The sequence below is a fragment of the Thunnus maccoyii genome, chromosome 15, assembly GCF_910596095.1.
Source record: "Thunnus maccoyii chromosome 15, fThuMac1.1, whole genome shotgun sequence".
NCBI lineage: Eukaryota > Metazoa > Chordata > Actinopteri > Scombriformes > Scombridae > Thunnus > Thunnus maccoyii.
Window position 1 is genome coordinate 30,970,122 of NC_056547.1, and position 15,631 is coordinate 30,985,752.

The 15,631-nt window shown below is 41.3% G+C and overlaps 1 protein-coding gene across 1 annotated transcript in view; it reads left to right on the forward strand.

Moving 5' to 3' along the window:
• Positions 1 to 3,888: 3,888 nt before the first annotated feature.
• LOC121912575 (ankyrin repeat and MYND domain-containing protein 2-like) overlaps positions 3,889 to 15,631 on the forward strand; it is a 28,491-nt gene continuing 16,748 nt past the window's right edge. The window contains exons 1-5 of the mRNA XM_042434786.1: positions 3,889 to 3,955; positions 4,691 to 4,755; positions 7,312 to 7,450; positions 7,622 to 7,720; positions 7,799 to 7,959. Coding sequence (XP_042290720.1) covers positions 3,889 to 3,955; positions 4,691 to 4,755; positions 7,312 to 7,450; positions 7,622 to 7,720; positions 7,799 to 7,959 — 531 coding nt within the window. The remainder of the gene's footprint in view (positions 3,956 to 4,690; positions 4,756 to 7,311; positions 7,451 to 7,621; positions 7,721 to 7,798; positions 7,960 to 15,631) is intronic.

Consider the following 15,631-nt stretch of genomic DNA (forward strand, 5'->3'; position numbering starts at 1 on the left):
CCAAATTTGGTGAGTTTTTGAGCATGTTTAGGGGGTCAAATTTAGAGTTGAAGTGGCGGATTAATAAAGAAAGAAACAAACACATGAAATACGGGCTGCGGCGCAGTCGAAGGGCTTCTGTCACGGGCATGTAGATGTCTTCAGACCCGGGCTGTTTTCAGACAGTGCAAGAAGGAGATAAACATTACTTCCTTTGTCCACTATCTTGCCTGCTGCTGGGGCTGCTTTGCTGCAATTTCATAGGGGGCGCTATTCAGTCAGTTTGATTGCACTTCTATGTGGTGTACGTTTAAATGTACATTGTTACGAGTACTTGCTGGACAAAGACGTGTAACTTTAGTTTTTCACTGTTATTTAACATTGCATGAAGGAGTTAAATACCATTTCCTGAGTCCACTATATGGTGCTAGAAAACACCCATTAAGTGAACATCATGTCGCTGTATATCAACTGTAGAGCACACAAAACACCCATTAAGTGAACATCATGTCGCTGTATATCAACTGTAGAGCACACCTTGAAAATTTCATGTGTATCAGATGATGTTTGTCATATAAGGCTGAGTTGCTCACACCTGTGGACCAATGATTAAATCCTACACATTAATCCTGTCTGTCTAATTAACTAAAAAAAAACCTGCTGCTCCACCCTCTTGGCAGGTCCATTAAAGTTTTAATGTTGAGCTCGGGAACTCCAGTCTTCCTGAGTTCTTCCCTCATATAGGCTATAGTCTTTCTTGATCATTAGTACAATATATGATTGCATGTGTAATAGTCTCCTCAGCCAAGTGGGAAAAAATATGTGCATATATCAACATTGGTAATTGGCAAAAATGACAGTCAAAAGGTAATCGTGTTAAATAATCGTGATATCACTATTGAACAAAAATAATCGGGATTATGATTTTTGCCATAATCGAGCACCCCTAAAAACAAAATAAATTTTGATTTACATACACACACACAAAAAGTTTAAATATGTATGTGATAAATTGTAAGTATGTATGTAATTAATTGTTTTCTTTAATAAACTGTTACTTGAACATTTTTCAGTGTGCTCCTAAAGTTATGTGTGCTCCTGATAACTGATAACTAAGACAATGAAATCTGGAAATACCCTGAAAAATGGGGGTTTTCAGTATACAGTGTGAACAACTGCAAATTAATTATACTTCATGTACGGACCATCAAGACATCTTTAACACTGTTACCAGAGACAACCATATCTTGCCATTAAGAACATATTACCTTCATTCTGGTTGATTATTCATTTATCTGTTTGCATTGATACCTCATTTGTTCACTTCTTTACCATTTTAGTTAAATAAATATGCATTTATCAGCATATCATTGTCTGTGACTTTAATTTAAAGCAGAGAATTAAGATCCCTGTATCGTAACACACTACTTCAGATGTGAGATTTTATATATATATATATATATATATATATATATATATATATATATATATATATACATATATATATATATATATATATATATATATATATATATATATATACACACACACACACACACACATATATATATATATATATTTATGTGTGTGTGTGTGTGTGTGTGTGTGTGTGTGTGTGTATGTATATATATAATATAATATATATAGTGTGTGTGTATGTATATATATAATATGGATAAAGTAAATTTAAGGAACAGATCTGAAACAGTATGTACATGGATCTTCAGTATCCATGTACGTACTGTAGTAACTCCTGCCTCAGCCATGAGCTGTGCTGTGTGTGGCCTAAAAATAACCTTTCCCTCATTAAGTTCAGGGAAGTAAATCTTGTCAATCAGTCAGAGCAAATGTCAAAGCAGTGCGGTAATATCACAGTGTGTGTGGAAGGTGTCACTGACAGGATCATGAACCTCTAAGATGCTGTCAGGAACCTTTGATTTTTATCTGTAGTAAATTCTATAGCTGGCTGAGATGGTCACTGGGGCTGGAGCCAATCCCAGCATGTACTGTGACACCAGGCTATCGGGATCCAGAGTCTGCCAGTCAGTGTGACAGGAAACCCAGAAGAACAACATGAACCACAAGGCAATGACACAGCTCAGTTTATGGTCAAGGTCATCATGATTTGGTGCTGCTACTTAGCAGGACTACAATACCATGACTCAGCCACTGCTGAAGAATGCTTTATCAAGTCAGTGGAAAAGGGGCATTTATGCAGCAAGAGCATGCAAATTCCACAAAAATAGCTTGGAATCACACCAGTGTCTGAGAAAACAGACAGAAAATTAATTGGCAACTATTTTGATATTTTGATATTTTAATATTCTGATATTGATTCATCATTTGAGTAATTTTTTTGCTTGGCTTCTCAAATGTGAGAATTTGAAGCCTTTATATGTCACACTTGATGTAAACTGAATGTCTTTTTTTGAACTGTTGATTGGACAAAACTAGACATTTGAATAATAATAATAATAATGATACATTTTATTTTTATGTGCTATACAAAAAGGACTTTGAATGTCACCATGAGCTCAAAAAAATTATAACTATATATTTCTTGTTTCCCTGTTATCTGACATTTAATAGAGAAAATGATTAATTTATTTATTGAGAAAATAACTGGCAGATTAATTGGAAATGAAAATAATTGTTAGTTGCAGACTTAATTGATTACAAAGACAATTTTCTGTTCCTGTCTTTTTTCATTCTCACATATGTTACCGTATTATAACAAAAAATACTCAAGTAAAAGTCCTGCAAAGTATTATCTGCAAATATAAAGAATCCAAAGTAACAGTATTCATTATGTAGCAGAGTGGTCCCTGCCACTGTTATATTATTATATACAATATTATTGGATTCTTTTTATTGTAATTGTAAGCGTTATTTTACTGTTGAAGCTGGTCAAGTTTTGAATGTACAATCTTAATATGCAAAATAACTAATAATTATACCTGTGATATAAATACAAAAGTAAAGTACATGTACCTCAAAATTGTACTAAAGCAGAGAACTTGAGTTTGTCACTTCAAACATTTGCCTTTATGTTCCTCCATTGACCTAGTGCCATGGTGTATGTGATTAATTATTGCTGACTGAATCAATTTAATTACATTTCCAATTAAAGAGTCATACTTTTAACCTCAAGTATTAAAATTGAATAAATGGAATCAATCTGATGACATTTGAGTAACAATGTTAAAATGCAAAATTAAAACTGACACCATGTGTTTAATTGCATTGTATCTCAACAATTACTGTCCATAACAGCCTAAATATGACAGTGACACTGAAAATAAATGAAGCAAAAAGAATCTCACCAGCAGTCTGTACTGAACACTGAGTTTAGATGTGTATCAAGTTCAGTGCTGACTTGGTTCACTCAAAAACCTTGAGAACATTAATGTAGCTGTAGGTTAAATTAATACAGGTGTCTAGTGACAGTACACTCTGACACAGGCTGTCTTACCTGTAGTTTTTCGTGGTTCATGTAGTTGGTGGAACTAGCTTCATTGTCTGTGAACAGAGTTTATGAGTCTGCAGGCAGCATGAGCCATAACACTTAGCTGGGGGATTCTGGACTTTAACAAAGTATTTAACATTTAACACCGCAGCCAAAGTAAGCTGGCAGAGCTGGACATCCAAAATGTATGTAAAAATGATATAAAGTAAAACAAGGGACAGTTAGAAGTTTACAACTTGAGCAGTCTACTCGGTAGTGTCTCCCCCTTTCTTTGCTGCAGTGGTATGTCCCAAGGATGGCTCATCCTTCAGCAGTGCGCTTGTGTCCTCTGTATTTATCAATCCACCTGTAGACTGTGACCGTCAGCACAAACAGCAGAGTTTGTTTACACTGACAGCAGAACAGAGATCACATCAGACCAGAGCAGAGCTGATCAGCAGAGGATGGCTACACCTCAGAAGGGAGATTTGTCAGCATCTGAGAGGAAAATCCTGCAAGTTATTGCTGCTGGTAAGTAGTACTGAAAACTTGAATTAACTCAAACTTAAAACTTAAATTAAATCAAACATGGTGCATACCTGTACATTTAATTACATATGCTGGACCATTTTAAGATTTAGATAATTTTATAGACATTGCTTAAAACCAGTAATATAACTGTTAAGCTGTCTGCAATAAGGCTTTGGTTGTCTGGTAACTGTCAAACATCAGCGGTAGATTAAAAAAGAAAAGGGAGTATTGGGAGGCCACAGCAACATGTTGTACAACAAAATCATTGTAATCGTATTTTATGTGTATGTCATTTCTAAATAACTTTTAAATAACTTTGATGTTTTCTGAAAGACGATGTAATTCGGCAGTGATTATAGGAAAAATAGACACTGTTCAATTGATATACTGTACATGTGGTTAATCAATTGTCTATATAACCAAGGGAGTCTGTTAGTAAATGCTGAGCAGGTCAGCTGAACATGCAACATTTGTCTACAGACAAGCATGCAATGAAACATATATGACTAAAGTTTCTAATATTAAAATAATAATGAGTCAATATTCATCTAAGTTTAAATGGAGTTATTTCCCCATAATTAGTACCAGATTGTATAGTTCTTTCTTGGAAACCTCTCAGGAAATTACTAGAGAATTATTCAGAAATTACAGACCTGGAAGATAAAACATTACCAAATTCACATGAACTGTACTGATGTTTGATCTGATTTTTGCTGTAATAATTTTGTTCTGCAGGAGATGTACATGAAGCTACCCAGCTGCTCAGTAGCAACAAAGTACGAGTCAACTGTCTGGATGAGGTATGAAAATAGATGACATATTCCTTTTAAATGACAGTTGTTGTGGAAGTTTATAAAAGTTTATAAAGTATTTTAAACTCAAGATCTACTACATTACCTTTTTCTGGAGCTTTCAATTTTTTAAAAAAGAAGAAAGTAAGTTTAAGAGGTTTCTTTTCAAAATACTGGTTCCAAGCTAGAAAATGAACTTTCATGGCAAAATAATTTATGTATTTAGGTTTAAAATCAATATATCAATATAATTACACTGACATCAATATTTAAAGAAACTCTCGGTTTTTCAACTATTTCTTTATTGTATCCTTATTTTTACATCCCCAAATCTTCATGATCTTAGCAATTAGAGTGTTGTCCTGTAAACTGAGTATCATTTACATTTCTAAATTATTTTCAAGACCAGGATTTCCTAAATGGAAATAATGAAAAGCCATTTTTATCTAAAAACATCTACACTGTGGATATATATCCTCCTGGACCCTATGTGCTTATGAAGTGACCCTGTATGTGGCCCTGATCCCAAGACTGAGAAACTGCCACAAAAAAGTCTTTTCTTTGAATTTAATTTGCTGATACAGTGGAGCTCAGTGGCAATTGGTTTGTGGTGCTCAAAGTGATATTGAATTACCTGAAGCTCCTGTTACAAAATGTGTTACCCCCCACTCATAATGCAACAGTTATGGCACTGTAACATATGTTATCCATTGTGATGGAGACATATGGATACGACTCATGAGAGGCAGATTCAGCCCTCGAAGGTGTTTGATAATAGCAACACACCACTACATGTAGCTCACAGGCTTCTTCAGGCAGCCTCTCTGTCAGAATCAGGTGCTTCACATAACATCCCTCACAGTCATCATATAACAACAGTTTGTGATGTAAGGCAAGATTCAAGAAATTTAGGAAAATTTATGATGCAAATGACTTTCATCTTCATTTTTAAAAAGTCTAAATAATAAGTAAATAACTAAGGTAGATGGTAATGGACTGTACTTGTCTTCCGACCACTAAAAGCACATATACACCATGAATCATATTCACCCATTTACACACATTCATATGCTGAATGGTACAGGGGCTACCATGCAAGGTCCCAAACTGCCCATCAGAGGAAATCTAATCATTCATACACATTTACACACTGATGGTTCAGCCATCAGGAGCAATTCAGGGTTAAGTATCTTGCCCATGGACACATTGATATGCGGACTGGAGGAGCCGGGAATTGAACCACCGATCTTCTGATTAGTGGATGACCCACTCTACCACCTGAGCCACAGCCGCCCCAAGGGTCTGTACAAAAATTATTAGGATGTGGAGGGGGGACCTTCCCAAGGGTTATTACTATTAATTGAAAATTTAAGATGGTGTACTTCATTTCTTAATAAGTTAATGGAACAACAGTTTTCAAATAGCCAACAAATATAGAGGGGAAATTAAAAATCACCAAGTTTATGGCAAACATGAGAAAATGGTGTTTCCTATTTACCAACTATTCCAGCCACTCTTTGTTTTTAAACCAAGAACTACTAAATGCACAGTCATTACCACGGTCTCTGCATGAATAAACCAGGCACAGGCAGGCATTTGTGTTGTTGCTGAGAGGCTGAAGGTGCACAATTTTTGTCACCCCATCCTGGATTCCAAATAATAAATCTGATTTTTCTTCTTTTTTTTACCATTAATTTCACAAGGGAAGAATGAAAATACAAAACAAAACACAAATCCATGTTGACAAAAAATTAAAATATCCACCAAAAAAAAAAATTCTGATTACACTACCTTTAGCAAAACACCTAAATGCATAACCCTCCCCAAGTCCCTAACTATGCATCAAAACTGAACTCTTGATTGGCTCCTCTAAGAGAGCAGTTTGCTTCATTTACTGAAAGGTCCACTCAGCAAATGAGTGTCCACTCAGCAGGTTTATCTTGTTTGGTGTTTGCCAATCAGGGTCTACTATTCTGAAAGGCTTGCCTGCAAATACAGTCATATAAAGAAATTTAAAGGAATAGTTCAACATTTTGGGAAAAACATTTACTTTTTTTCTGAACAACTGTTTATCCATCTCCCCAGTACAGTACACGTGTCTCTAAACAAACAAGATACATTGTATTAATTAGTGAGCTTTGGAGGTGTTGGAAGTTGTATTTTTGAACACTGGACAATGCCTAGCTCTGCCCTGTGATTCTGTCCTTTATGCTAAAGTGAGACTACCTTGTCCTGACATAGACATGACTTTGATATCAATCTTCTCATCTCTAACTCAGAAAGAGAGAGAATGGACATACTTTACAAAACATTGAACTATTCCTGTGAACTAACCCTGACTTGGGGGGAAAATATGTCTCTCTTGATTTTCAATTCACCCAGGACACATTATTGCATATTAAGACATTATTATTTGCCACATTTTGGATGCTCAAGCTGGCAGTTTATTGAAACTGACATTTACTGCAAGTTAATTTGTGACCTGATTTTTCCAGGTTCATCAGCATACATATTAACTCACTCCTAATTGAATATTTTCTCTCCCTCTCCCTTTTGTCTCTTTAGTATGGCATGACTCCACTGATGCATGCAGCCTATAAGGGCAAGGCAGATATGTGTCGTCTGCTGCTTCAGCATGGGGCGGATGTCAACTGCAACCAGCATGAATATGGATACACCGCTCTCATGTTTGCCGGCCTATCAGGTACCACAGTGTGTGTTACTCGAGTTTGTTGCAGCTACTGTAAGGTTGCTTTTTCATGAATTTGATCCTGGTTTAACAAAACTAAGATTAACCCTCATTTTAGTTTAATATTTGTTGATGCACCCTGTGCTGTTTTTCTTACTATTAAACCACTGATTCCATTTCCTCCAGGGAAGACGGACATCACCTCTATGATGCTGGACGCAGGAGCAGAGACAGACTTGGTGAACTCTGTGGGTCGCACTGCTGCTCAGATGGCAGCTTTTGTAGGTGAGACAGGCAAAGACTGTACTGCTAGTTACTGGTGACTGTAAGGCCGATTACATCTCCACCTGTACATTCTTCCAGGCCAGCATGACTGTGTAACAGTAATCAACAACTTCTTTTCGCGGGTGAGGCTGGACTACTACACCAGACCACAGGGGCTGGAGAGGGAGCCCAAACTGCCCCCTGGGTTGGCAGGACCACTGCACAAGATCATCATGACAACCAACCTCAACCCAGTCAAGGTGAGGCCTGCTAATGAGCATGCCCACTCCCAGTTGCACTGGCCTGTTGCTTCATAGGAACATCCCTATTTTATTTTCTCCTGACTGTGGTTGTGTGTCCCACTATGTGAGTGTGTGTGCATGTGTCAGTGTGAAGCAGGGTTTTGCTAGCAATCCCTAGAGGCTGCAATGTTCATTATGAGATTACAAACCATCCAACAAACATCTTAACTTATGTGCTAGAAGGTTATTCGTTGTCAGCAGTAAGGTTTCATAAACAAGTGATGAGAACAGTGGAGGTAGTTTTAATTTCAACTTTTATGGAGTTTACTTAGGGAGATCATTTCTAGAGCTGCAATGATTAATCAAGTAGTTGATTGACAAAAAAATATTTGGCAACTATTTTCATAATCAAATGATGGATTTAGTTATTTTATTACCAAAAAAAACAAACAAACATTTGCTGACAAATGCAACTAATAATCATTAGTTGCAGCCCTAGTCACTTCCTACAGTTCCTGGCAAGATGTGACTGGTAGTTTATTGGACTAACATGAGAGCAGAAGAGCCACACCACATAGAATCCCCACTGCTATAACATTTGTCAAGTTACCGTAAAGACTGTTGGGACTCAGTTAGGAGCAAGTATGGTTATTAATCATTAATAATTATCAAAGATAATTATATATATTAATAATTATCAAAGATAATTATTGATGATGATGATGATGATGGTCACCACTCTGAGGTCATTCATCCAAGAATGTCAACATCTGAGGGATATTAACATTATAGGATGAACAGTGAGGGTTTGAATTTGAGCTCTTACCTGGTGGTATTAAACAGCAAAATAACATACAGCACTAGTAGAGATGTGTGTGTATGTGTGTGTGTGTATGTGTGTATGTGTGAGTATGTGTGCAGGGGGGATGTCAGAGAGGAAGGAGGAGGAACAAGATGGTTGATGTGAACCAGGTGTGGTCAAGTCACATGAGAGTTCCGGACAAGGTGGCGGGCTGAACCATGTGGGTTACATCACACGAGAGTTCCAGTAAACAGGGTTGACTGCGAGATTTAAACAGGGACTGTGATAAAATTGCACATGCCAGTCAGCCAGGCACCTCTGATCACCAAAATGGTGTCAAACAATGCTGAGCGTCTCTGTTGCTTAGCAACACATGTCTGACTGCAGAGAAGCATGTGTGTGTGACCATCAAAACATGCGTGTGTGTGTACATGCAGGTGAGGTTAGTAGAGAAAAGAGGGTGAAAGCACCAAAGAAGAAAGATCTCAGCAATCATGAGGAGAAAGTGGCGCTTGCTTATTTCCACAGAGACATAGCGTGCTATTGTCCTTATTCATGGGCCATGGTCTGACTTCAACTAATGGCAACCAACAGTCTCACACATGATGGTAAGCTAACACAAAACAGTCCAAGCAGTTGGACATGCACCAAAATCAGTTTTGCGTGATACACACAACCAAAACCAACAGCAGCAGCAATAATACTTCAAAAGCATTCACAGTAGCACAACTGGACGCACAGTCCATGGTATCACAAACAATTAGTAATTAAGCTTAAAATAACACTCTATTAATGACCTTTTACTGCCCAAACATAACCCTCTTACTGGGTTGCACAGCGGTCTTTCTTCGGATCTGGGAATTATGTTCGAGATGAACACAAGCTTGACCAGTAAGGAGAGACTGTAGGCCTTGACACAAGCCACACAAAAAGCATTGACTTCTGCTCAGCTGTCAACTTTATATCCTCAGTGACATCACAGAAACCCTTGTGGGTTATTGGTGGGTCTCATCCAATGGGAAATGAGAGTTTGAGCAGGCTGGATGTCACACGTAAGTGCAAATTTGCTTTCACTGGTCTTAGGCAATGAGAGCCCCATGAAGGTCTGAGGTCAGGCTGCTGTGTGGACACGCACACCTGGTCACGTGCATGGCTCAACATTCCCCCTTTTGGTCCGAAGAGTGGAGTGCTGGCCACAGTCTTTAGAGCAACCCAAGGGCCAAACAGTTCTGTGAATTGGGTAATTTGAGGGTTTCACACAGTCCTGAGAAAAACAGGGGCAAAAGATTTCACACAGGTTATAGAATGCAGGGCTTTGGTGTCTGGGCAGTGACATCTGGGCAGGTGACTTCCAAATAGGGAAAATCCTCAAAGACACTACTGTTATGTCGAGTGGAGGAAGATGTTGAACTTGGCTGGGGATTTTGTGCATCCAAATAGACAATGGTTCCAGGTGTACTGGCGGTTGCCGAAAGAGAAGGTGAGTTTTTACTGGTCATCTGGGTCAACTCTCATTGTCCACAAACTGTTGGCTATGTCCACAGTTGAAAAGAAGTGGGCCCCTTTCACCTTAGCCAGTTTCCTGATCCAAGTGGATCATGGGCCAGTGGGAAAGTGGGACCTGCTTATTCAGTGGGTGGTAGCCGATGGTGAGGCGCCATTTGCTGTTCAGCTTTAACACCAGCCAGATCGGCAAGTTGTATGTCGAGTTGCAATCCCTGATGATCTGCTTCTGCAGCAACTGGTCAAGAATCCTTTGGATCAATTTGTATGCAGCCAGTGGGATAATTTACTGGAATACAAATGTTGATAGCACGTTTGGGTCAGTAGAAATGTGAACGATGTGGAGGTCAGTGACTCCGCAATCATGTGAGTCTCTAGAGAAGAGCAGCCGGAAATCGCGGAACCATTTCTGAAGCATGTCTCTCTCATCTTCCATCCTCAGTGCTACTTTTGTGAGCTGCTGATTCGATCTCAGTCTCAAAGCCACGGTAGAGTCCCTCTGGTGGTGACTGGGTCCCGTCAGCACCTGAGGCCTTCTGGCTGAGTCACAAAAGCATACAAAACCATGTCACCTTTGGGACCCAGAACAGCGCTCCAGATTGCTTTACTCTGCAGCATTTTGTGGTGGGTGATGGTGATCATTTTGGTCAGTAAGATGATAAGGACATTGTAAAGACTGTCATCTCTGGCTAGGGATGGAGGCAGTTCTCCTATGACAGGCACGGTCAGCTTGAAGTCATGAACTGAGCTGTCAGTCAACATCCCTAGCACTGTCACTGCACTGTCACCTGAATTGGGATGTGAATCAGAATTCGAAACAACAGCTGAACGATTATTCAATTCAAGCAGGGGCATGCCGCAAACTGTCAGGTTGAGTTCCTAGAAGCAGGGCAAAGGTTGGAAAAATGTCTGTGAACCAGGCATCTTCTGTCCCCTAAGGAACATGAGGCAGATGGGGATGTCTGCTGTTTATGCAGGAATAACCACATCAACTTCGCTGGCTACTAGACATGCCTGGGGAATGGTCTGACCTGACGACGTGTTCAGGTTCTACGGTCAGGGAATCATTTTTGGTGCCAGCCTGGGACCACAGAACCTGGTTGACTGTTTCCAGCTGGGCACTGAGCCTGACAAGAAGGTCCACCCCCAGAAAGAGGGGTGGACTTAAGGGACAACGCTCATAAAGTGGATGACTTGTTACCTTCCAATCCAGAGAGGATGCATACCCAAATCGCTCTGATAAAGGTTTGCGGTGACCCCGTGGAAAGAAGGCAGTGAATTTGCTGCGTGAAGAATGGAGGAGAACTGCACTGACACAGGTCATTGTACAGGTCTTGACTGATAGTGGATTTCTCAGACTAGAGAGCTAGGAGTGCATCTGGGACTGAGATATCATTAAGGTTTATGCCTCCGACCACACAGGGGCTGTGCACTGCTGAATTCACATTTTTCAGCAAGCAAAGGAAATACCTGTGGTCACAAAAGGAAGTTTGGCTGCCAGCCGGCAGCATGAGATCACGAGCAGCATGGAAGGATCAGAGCCAAGATCAGGCTCTTGAAGAGGCATGAGCTGTGACAAGGGGTCTCTGGACTCCTGAATGATGGCAACTTGTCTGTCTGAGACTAGCGGGGTGCTCTCCGGACCAAGTGGCTTTGGGGTGTCAACCTGAGCCCAAATATGTCCACAGTGGCAGTCAATGAGTGGGGCCAGTTGGTCCAGTAGGTTCTGGCCAATGAGTAATGGCTCTGTATCAAGGATACAGATGTTGATGGGATGCACAAGAGACATCTCTTGAAAGGTTATGTCAACACACACACATTGTGTGATGGGCGACTTATTCTGCATCTAGCTGGTGATGCTTACATTGCAGGTTTTGATTTGTAGCGGCTTGCTGAGGGTGAGCATCGCTCTAGCAATATCTGCAAAGCTATTAGAACAGAGTTCTATTGTAACGCAGAGTGTTATGACTAAGGATGGATTGGGGTGCACTGCGGGCCCCTGTGTCCGCTACGTGAGCCAATGGAGGTTCTTGGTAGCTATCAAGGAGGATGAGGTCAAATACTACACTACTGGGGACTGCTGGGCTCCTAGTGCATGTTTCTTGGTTAGCTGGAGTGGCCAGCTCATTTAATTGGGTGACTTCATACCTCCGACGCATGGTCGCTCCCCTTACCCGTGTAGCCCAAAGTTCCAGGCGCAACTGAGTGGCCTCGTCCAACTCGGCTGGCTCTTTGTGGCAGAGGGAGTCTAGAGGGTGAATTTCTTTGAGGCCCGGGGCTGTGCTGTGAGTCCCTTGTGTGGCTGTGTTGGCAGTTGTACTTACCTGACAGGCCTGGACCGTTTTGCGGCAGCCCTCTGTGCTTGGTTGGGTTTCCTGGACCCGTGCATGCAGGATTTCGATATCCTGTTGCATACGTCCACCTCAGTGTGGGAGTCCTGTGCTTCTTGGTGCTGGCTCATTTTGTTGCTCTGCACAGCATGGTAGCTGCACTGCAGCTGGGCATACTGCTCTTGTTCCTCCACGGCTTGAAGCTGAGTTCTGCAGTGTTGCAGAAGGAACATTTGGCCCAGCATTTCTGTGAGGGGGCACTCTTTCTTCCCATTCAGCTGGTTGAGTCATGTCAACCAGCCTTTCTGTCAAGGTTGTCCTTCTCTGTGGAGAAGTGGAGGAGGATGGAGACCACATCTTGCAGGGCTAGGTCGTCTGTTCCCTGAGGAGCTTCAGCTCCGGTCATGTGGGTGTTCAGGCGACTCATTGTCCTTGAGGTAAATGTGCAATATCCAGTGGGTCTGATAAGTTGTGATTGGCCACACTGCTGACAAAAATGCACAGGTGAAAGGCCTCAGCCTGTGGCTTGTGAGTGTTACGCTAATTACACTACCCTGCAACTTGTCCTATTTGCATGTCAATAAGATGGCTTCACCACTTCTGGTGAGTAACAGCTATGTGAATGTTAGGGATCTAAAAACTATTAACTCTGGGGCAAAACCACAACAACCTTACTAGCCCACACTGGAGCTTTGAATGTGAATTGCCTTCACAAATGACACTGCACATATGCGTGGCGAGTGCTAGAGAAATCAAATATGAAAAAAAATATTTTCCAAAAAATATTATTAATAATAAAAAAATATTAATTTTGATTAATGTGTGTGTGTGTATGTGTGTGTGTGAGAGAGAGTGCATGTGCAGGGGGGCATGTGAAATACAAAGGAGGAGGAACAAGATGGCAGACGTGAACCACATGGGGTCAAGGCATGCGAGAGTTCCAGACAAGATGGTGGGCGTGAACCACGTGGGGTTACGTAATACTAGAGTTCTGGTCAATGGGGTTGACCTTGAGATTTAAGCAGGGGCTGTGATTAAATGGCGAAAACCATCAGCCACATGCCTCTGATCACCAAAATGGTGTCAAACAATGCTGAGCATCTTGGTTGCTCTGCAACACATTTCTGACTGCAGAGTAGTGTGTGTGTGTGTGTGTGCATGTGTGTGTGTGTGTGTAAATGCAGGTGGGGTTAGTAGAGAAAAGAGGGTGACAGCACCAAAGAACAAAAGATCTCAGTGATTGTGAGGAGAAAGTGGCACTTGCTTTTTTTCCACAGAGAAGTGACACACACAATGGCAAGCTAACACAAAACAGTCCAAGCAGTTGGACAAGCACTACAATGAGTTTAGTGTGATAAACACAACCAAAACCAACAGCAGCAGCAATAATACTATAGCAGCAATAATATGCAGTCCGTGGTATCACAAACTATTAGCAATCAACCCACTATTAATAACCTATTACTGCCCAAATATAACCCTCTTAATGGGTTGCACAGCAGTCTTTCTTCAGATCCAGGAATTACGTTTGGGATGAACACAAAGAAATCTAAAGCTCGACCAGCGAGGAGAGATTGCAGGCCTTCACACGAGCCACACAAAAAGCATTGATTTCTGCTCAGCTGTCAACTTTATATCCTCAGTGATGTCACAGGACCCCTTGAGGGTTATCGGTTGGTCTTGTCCAATGGGAGACAAGAGATTGAGCAAGCCAGATGTCACACGTAGGTTCGAGTTTGCTTTCACTGGTTTTAGGCAGTGAGAGACCCAGGAAGGTCTGGGGTCAGGCTGCTGTGTGGACACGCAGACCTGGCCCTTTATTCTGGCCACGTGCATTGCTCAACATTCCTCCTTTTGGTCTGAAGAATGGAATGCTGGCTACAGTCTTTAGAGCAACCCAAGGGCCAAACAGTTCTGTGAATTGGGAGTAATTCGAGGGTTTCGCACAGTCCATATATTCCTGAGAAAAAAAAGGGGTGAAACAGTTCACACAGGTCATAGAATGAAGGGCTTTGGTATCTGGGCAGTCAACTGAGGTAACATTTGGGCAGGGGACTTCTGAGTAGTCTAGCTACACTTCGGAACTTTACATATCAAACATCATACTTCAAGGCATTAACCTTAGCACAATCATTTACTGCTCTTTGGTCATTTCTGATAACACAATGTAAGAAAGAAAATTAAAAACGGAAAAGAGAAAAAGGGGAAGGAAAGGTGATTAGGCTTAATGAATTACTCCTAGAGGGGTGTGATGCTCCAACCACTAAGGGGGAATCCAAGCACCACCATTTGTGGGTTATTAGTGGGTCTCATCCAATGGGAGACAAGAGTTTGAGCAAGCCAGACATTACACATAATTGCGAGTTTGCTAAGCCTGCTGGGAACTGAAGTCCATTTCGGATTCTCGTTGACTAAGTTGGCACTCTTTTCACTGGTCTTCAGTGACAGTGACAGCAGTGGCGGCTTCATGAAGGCCTGGGGTCAGGCATCTGTGTGGACATACAGACCTGGCCCTTTGTTCTGGCCACATGCGCAGCCCAACTAGATCAAGCTCAGTAAAACTGAGTATCCCAAAGAAAAAGAATCACAAACTGAAAGACAGGCAATACAGTCATGTTAAAGCTGTGATTTTGGATGGAAATCAGATTTCTCTGCAAGTAACCATCAAGGAGCTTGAGACTTGGCTCACCACATTAGTAGTGGTGCCAGGTAAGTCTCATTTACCTGGCAGGTTCAAGGCTTGTATTTACAAACATGGAATCTTACCTCGAGTCCTCTGGCCTCTTGTGGTGTAAGAGGTAACCCTGTCAACAGTGGAGACCCTGGAGAGGAAGAGTAGCTACCTCCACAGGTGCCTGGGTCTGCCGCGCAGCCTAAGCGGTGCAGCACTGTATGGGAGGAGCAACTCACTGTCAGCAGTCTCAACAAGTAGTTCAGGGTTTCTCGCACAAGAGTAGGAATGCTCGACTGGGACTCCAGGGACTTTAGAGTGGCGTCAGCATGCGGACAGAATCTCTGTTGAGACACAGGGCTTTGGTGGGCCCAGTGGCAACAG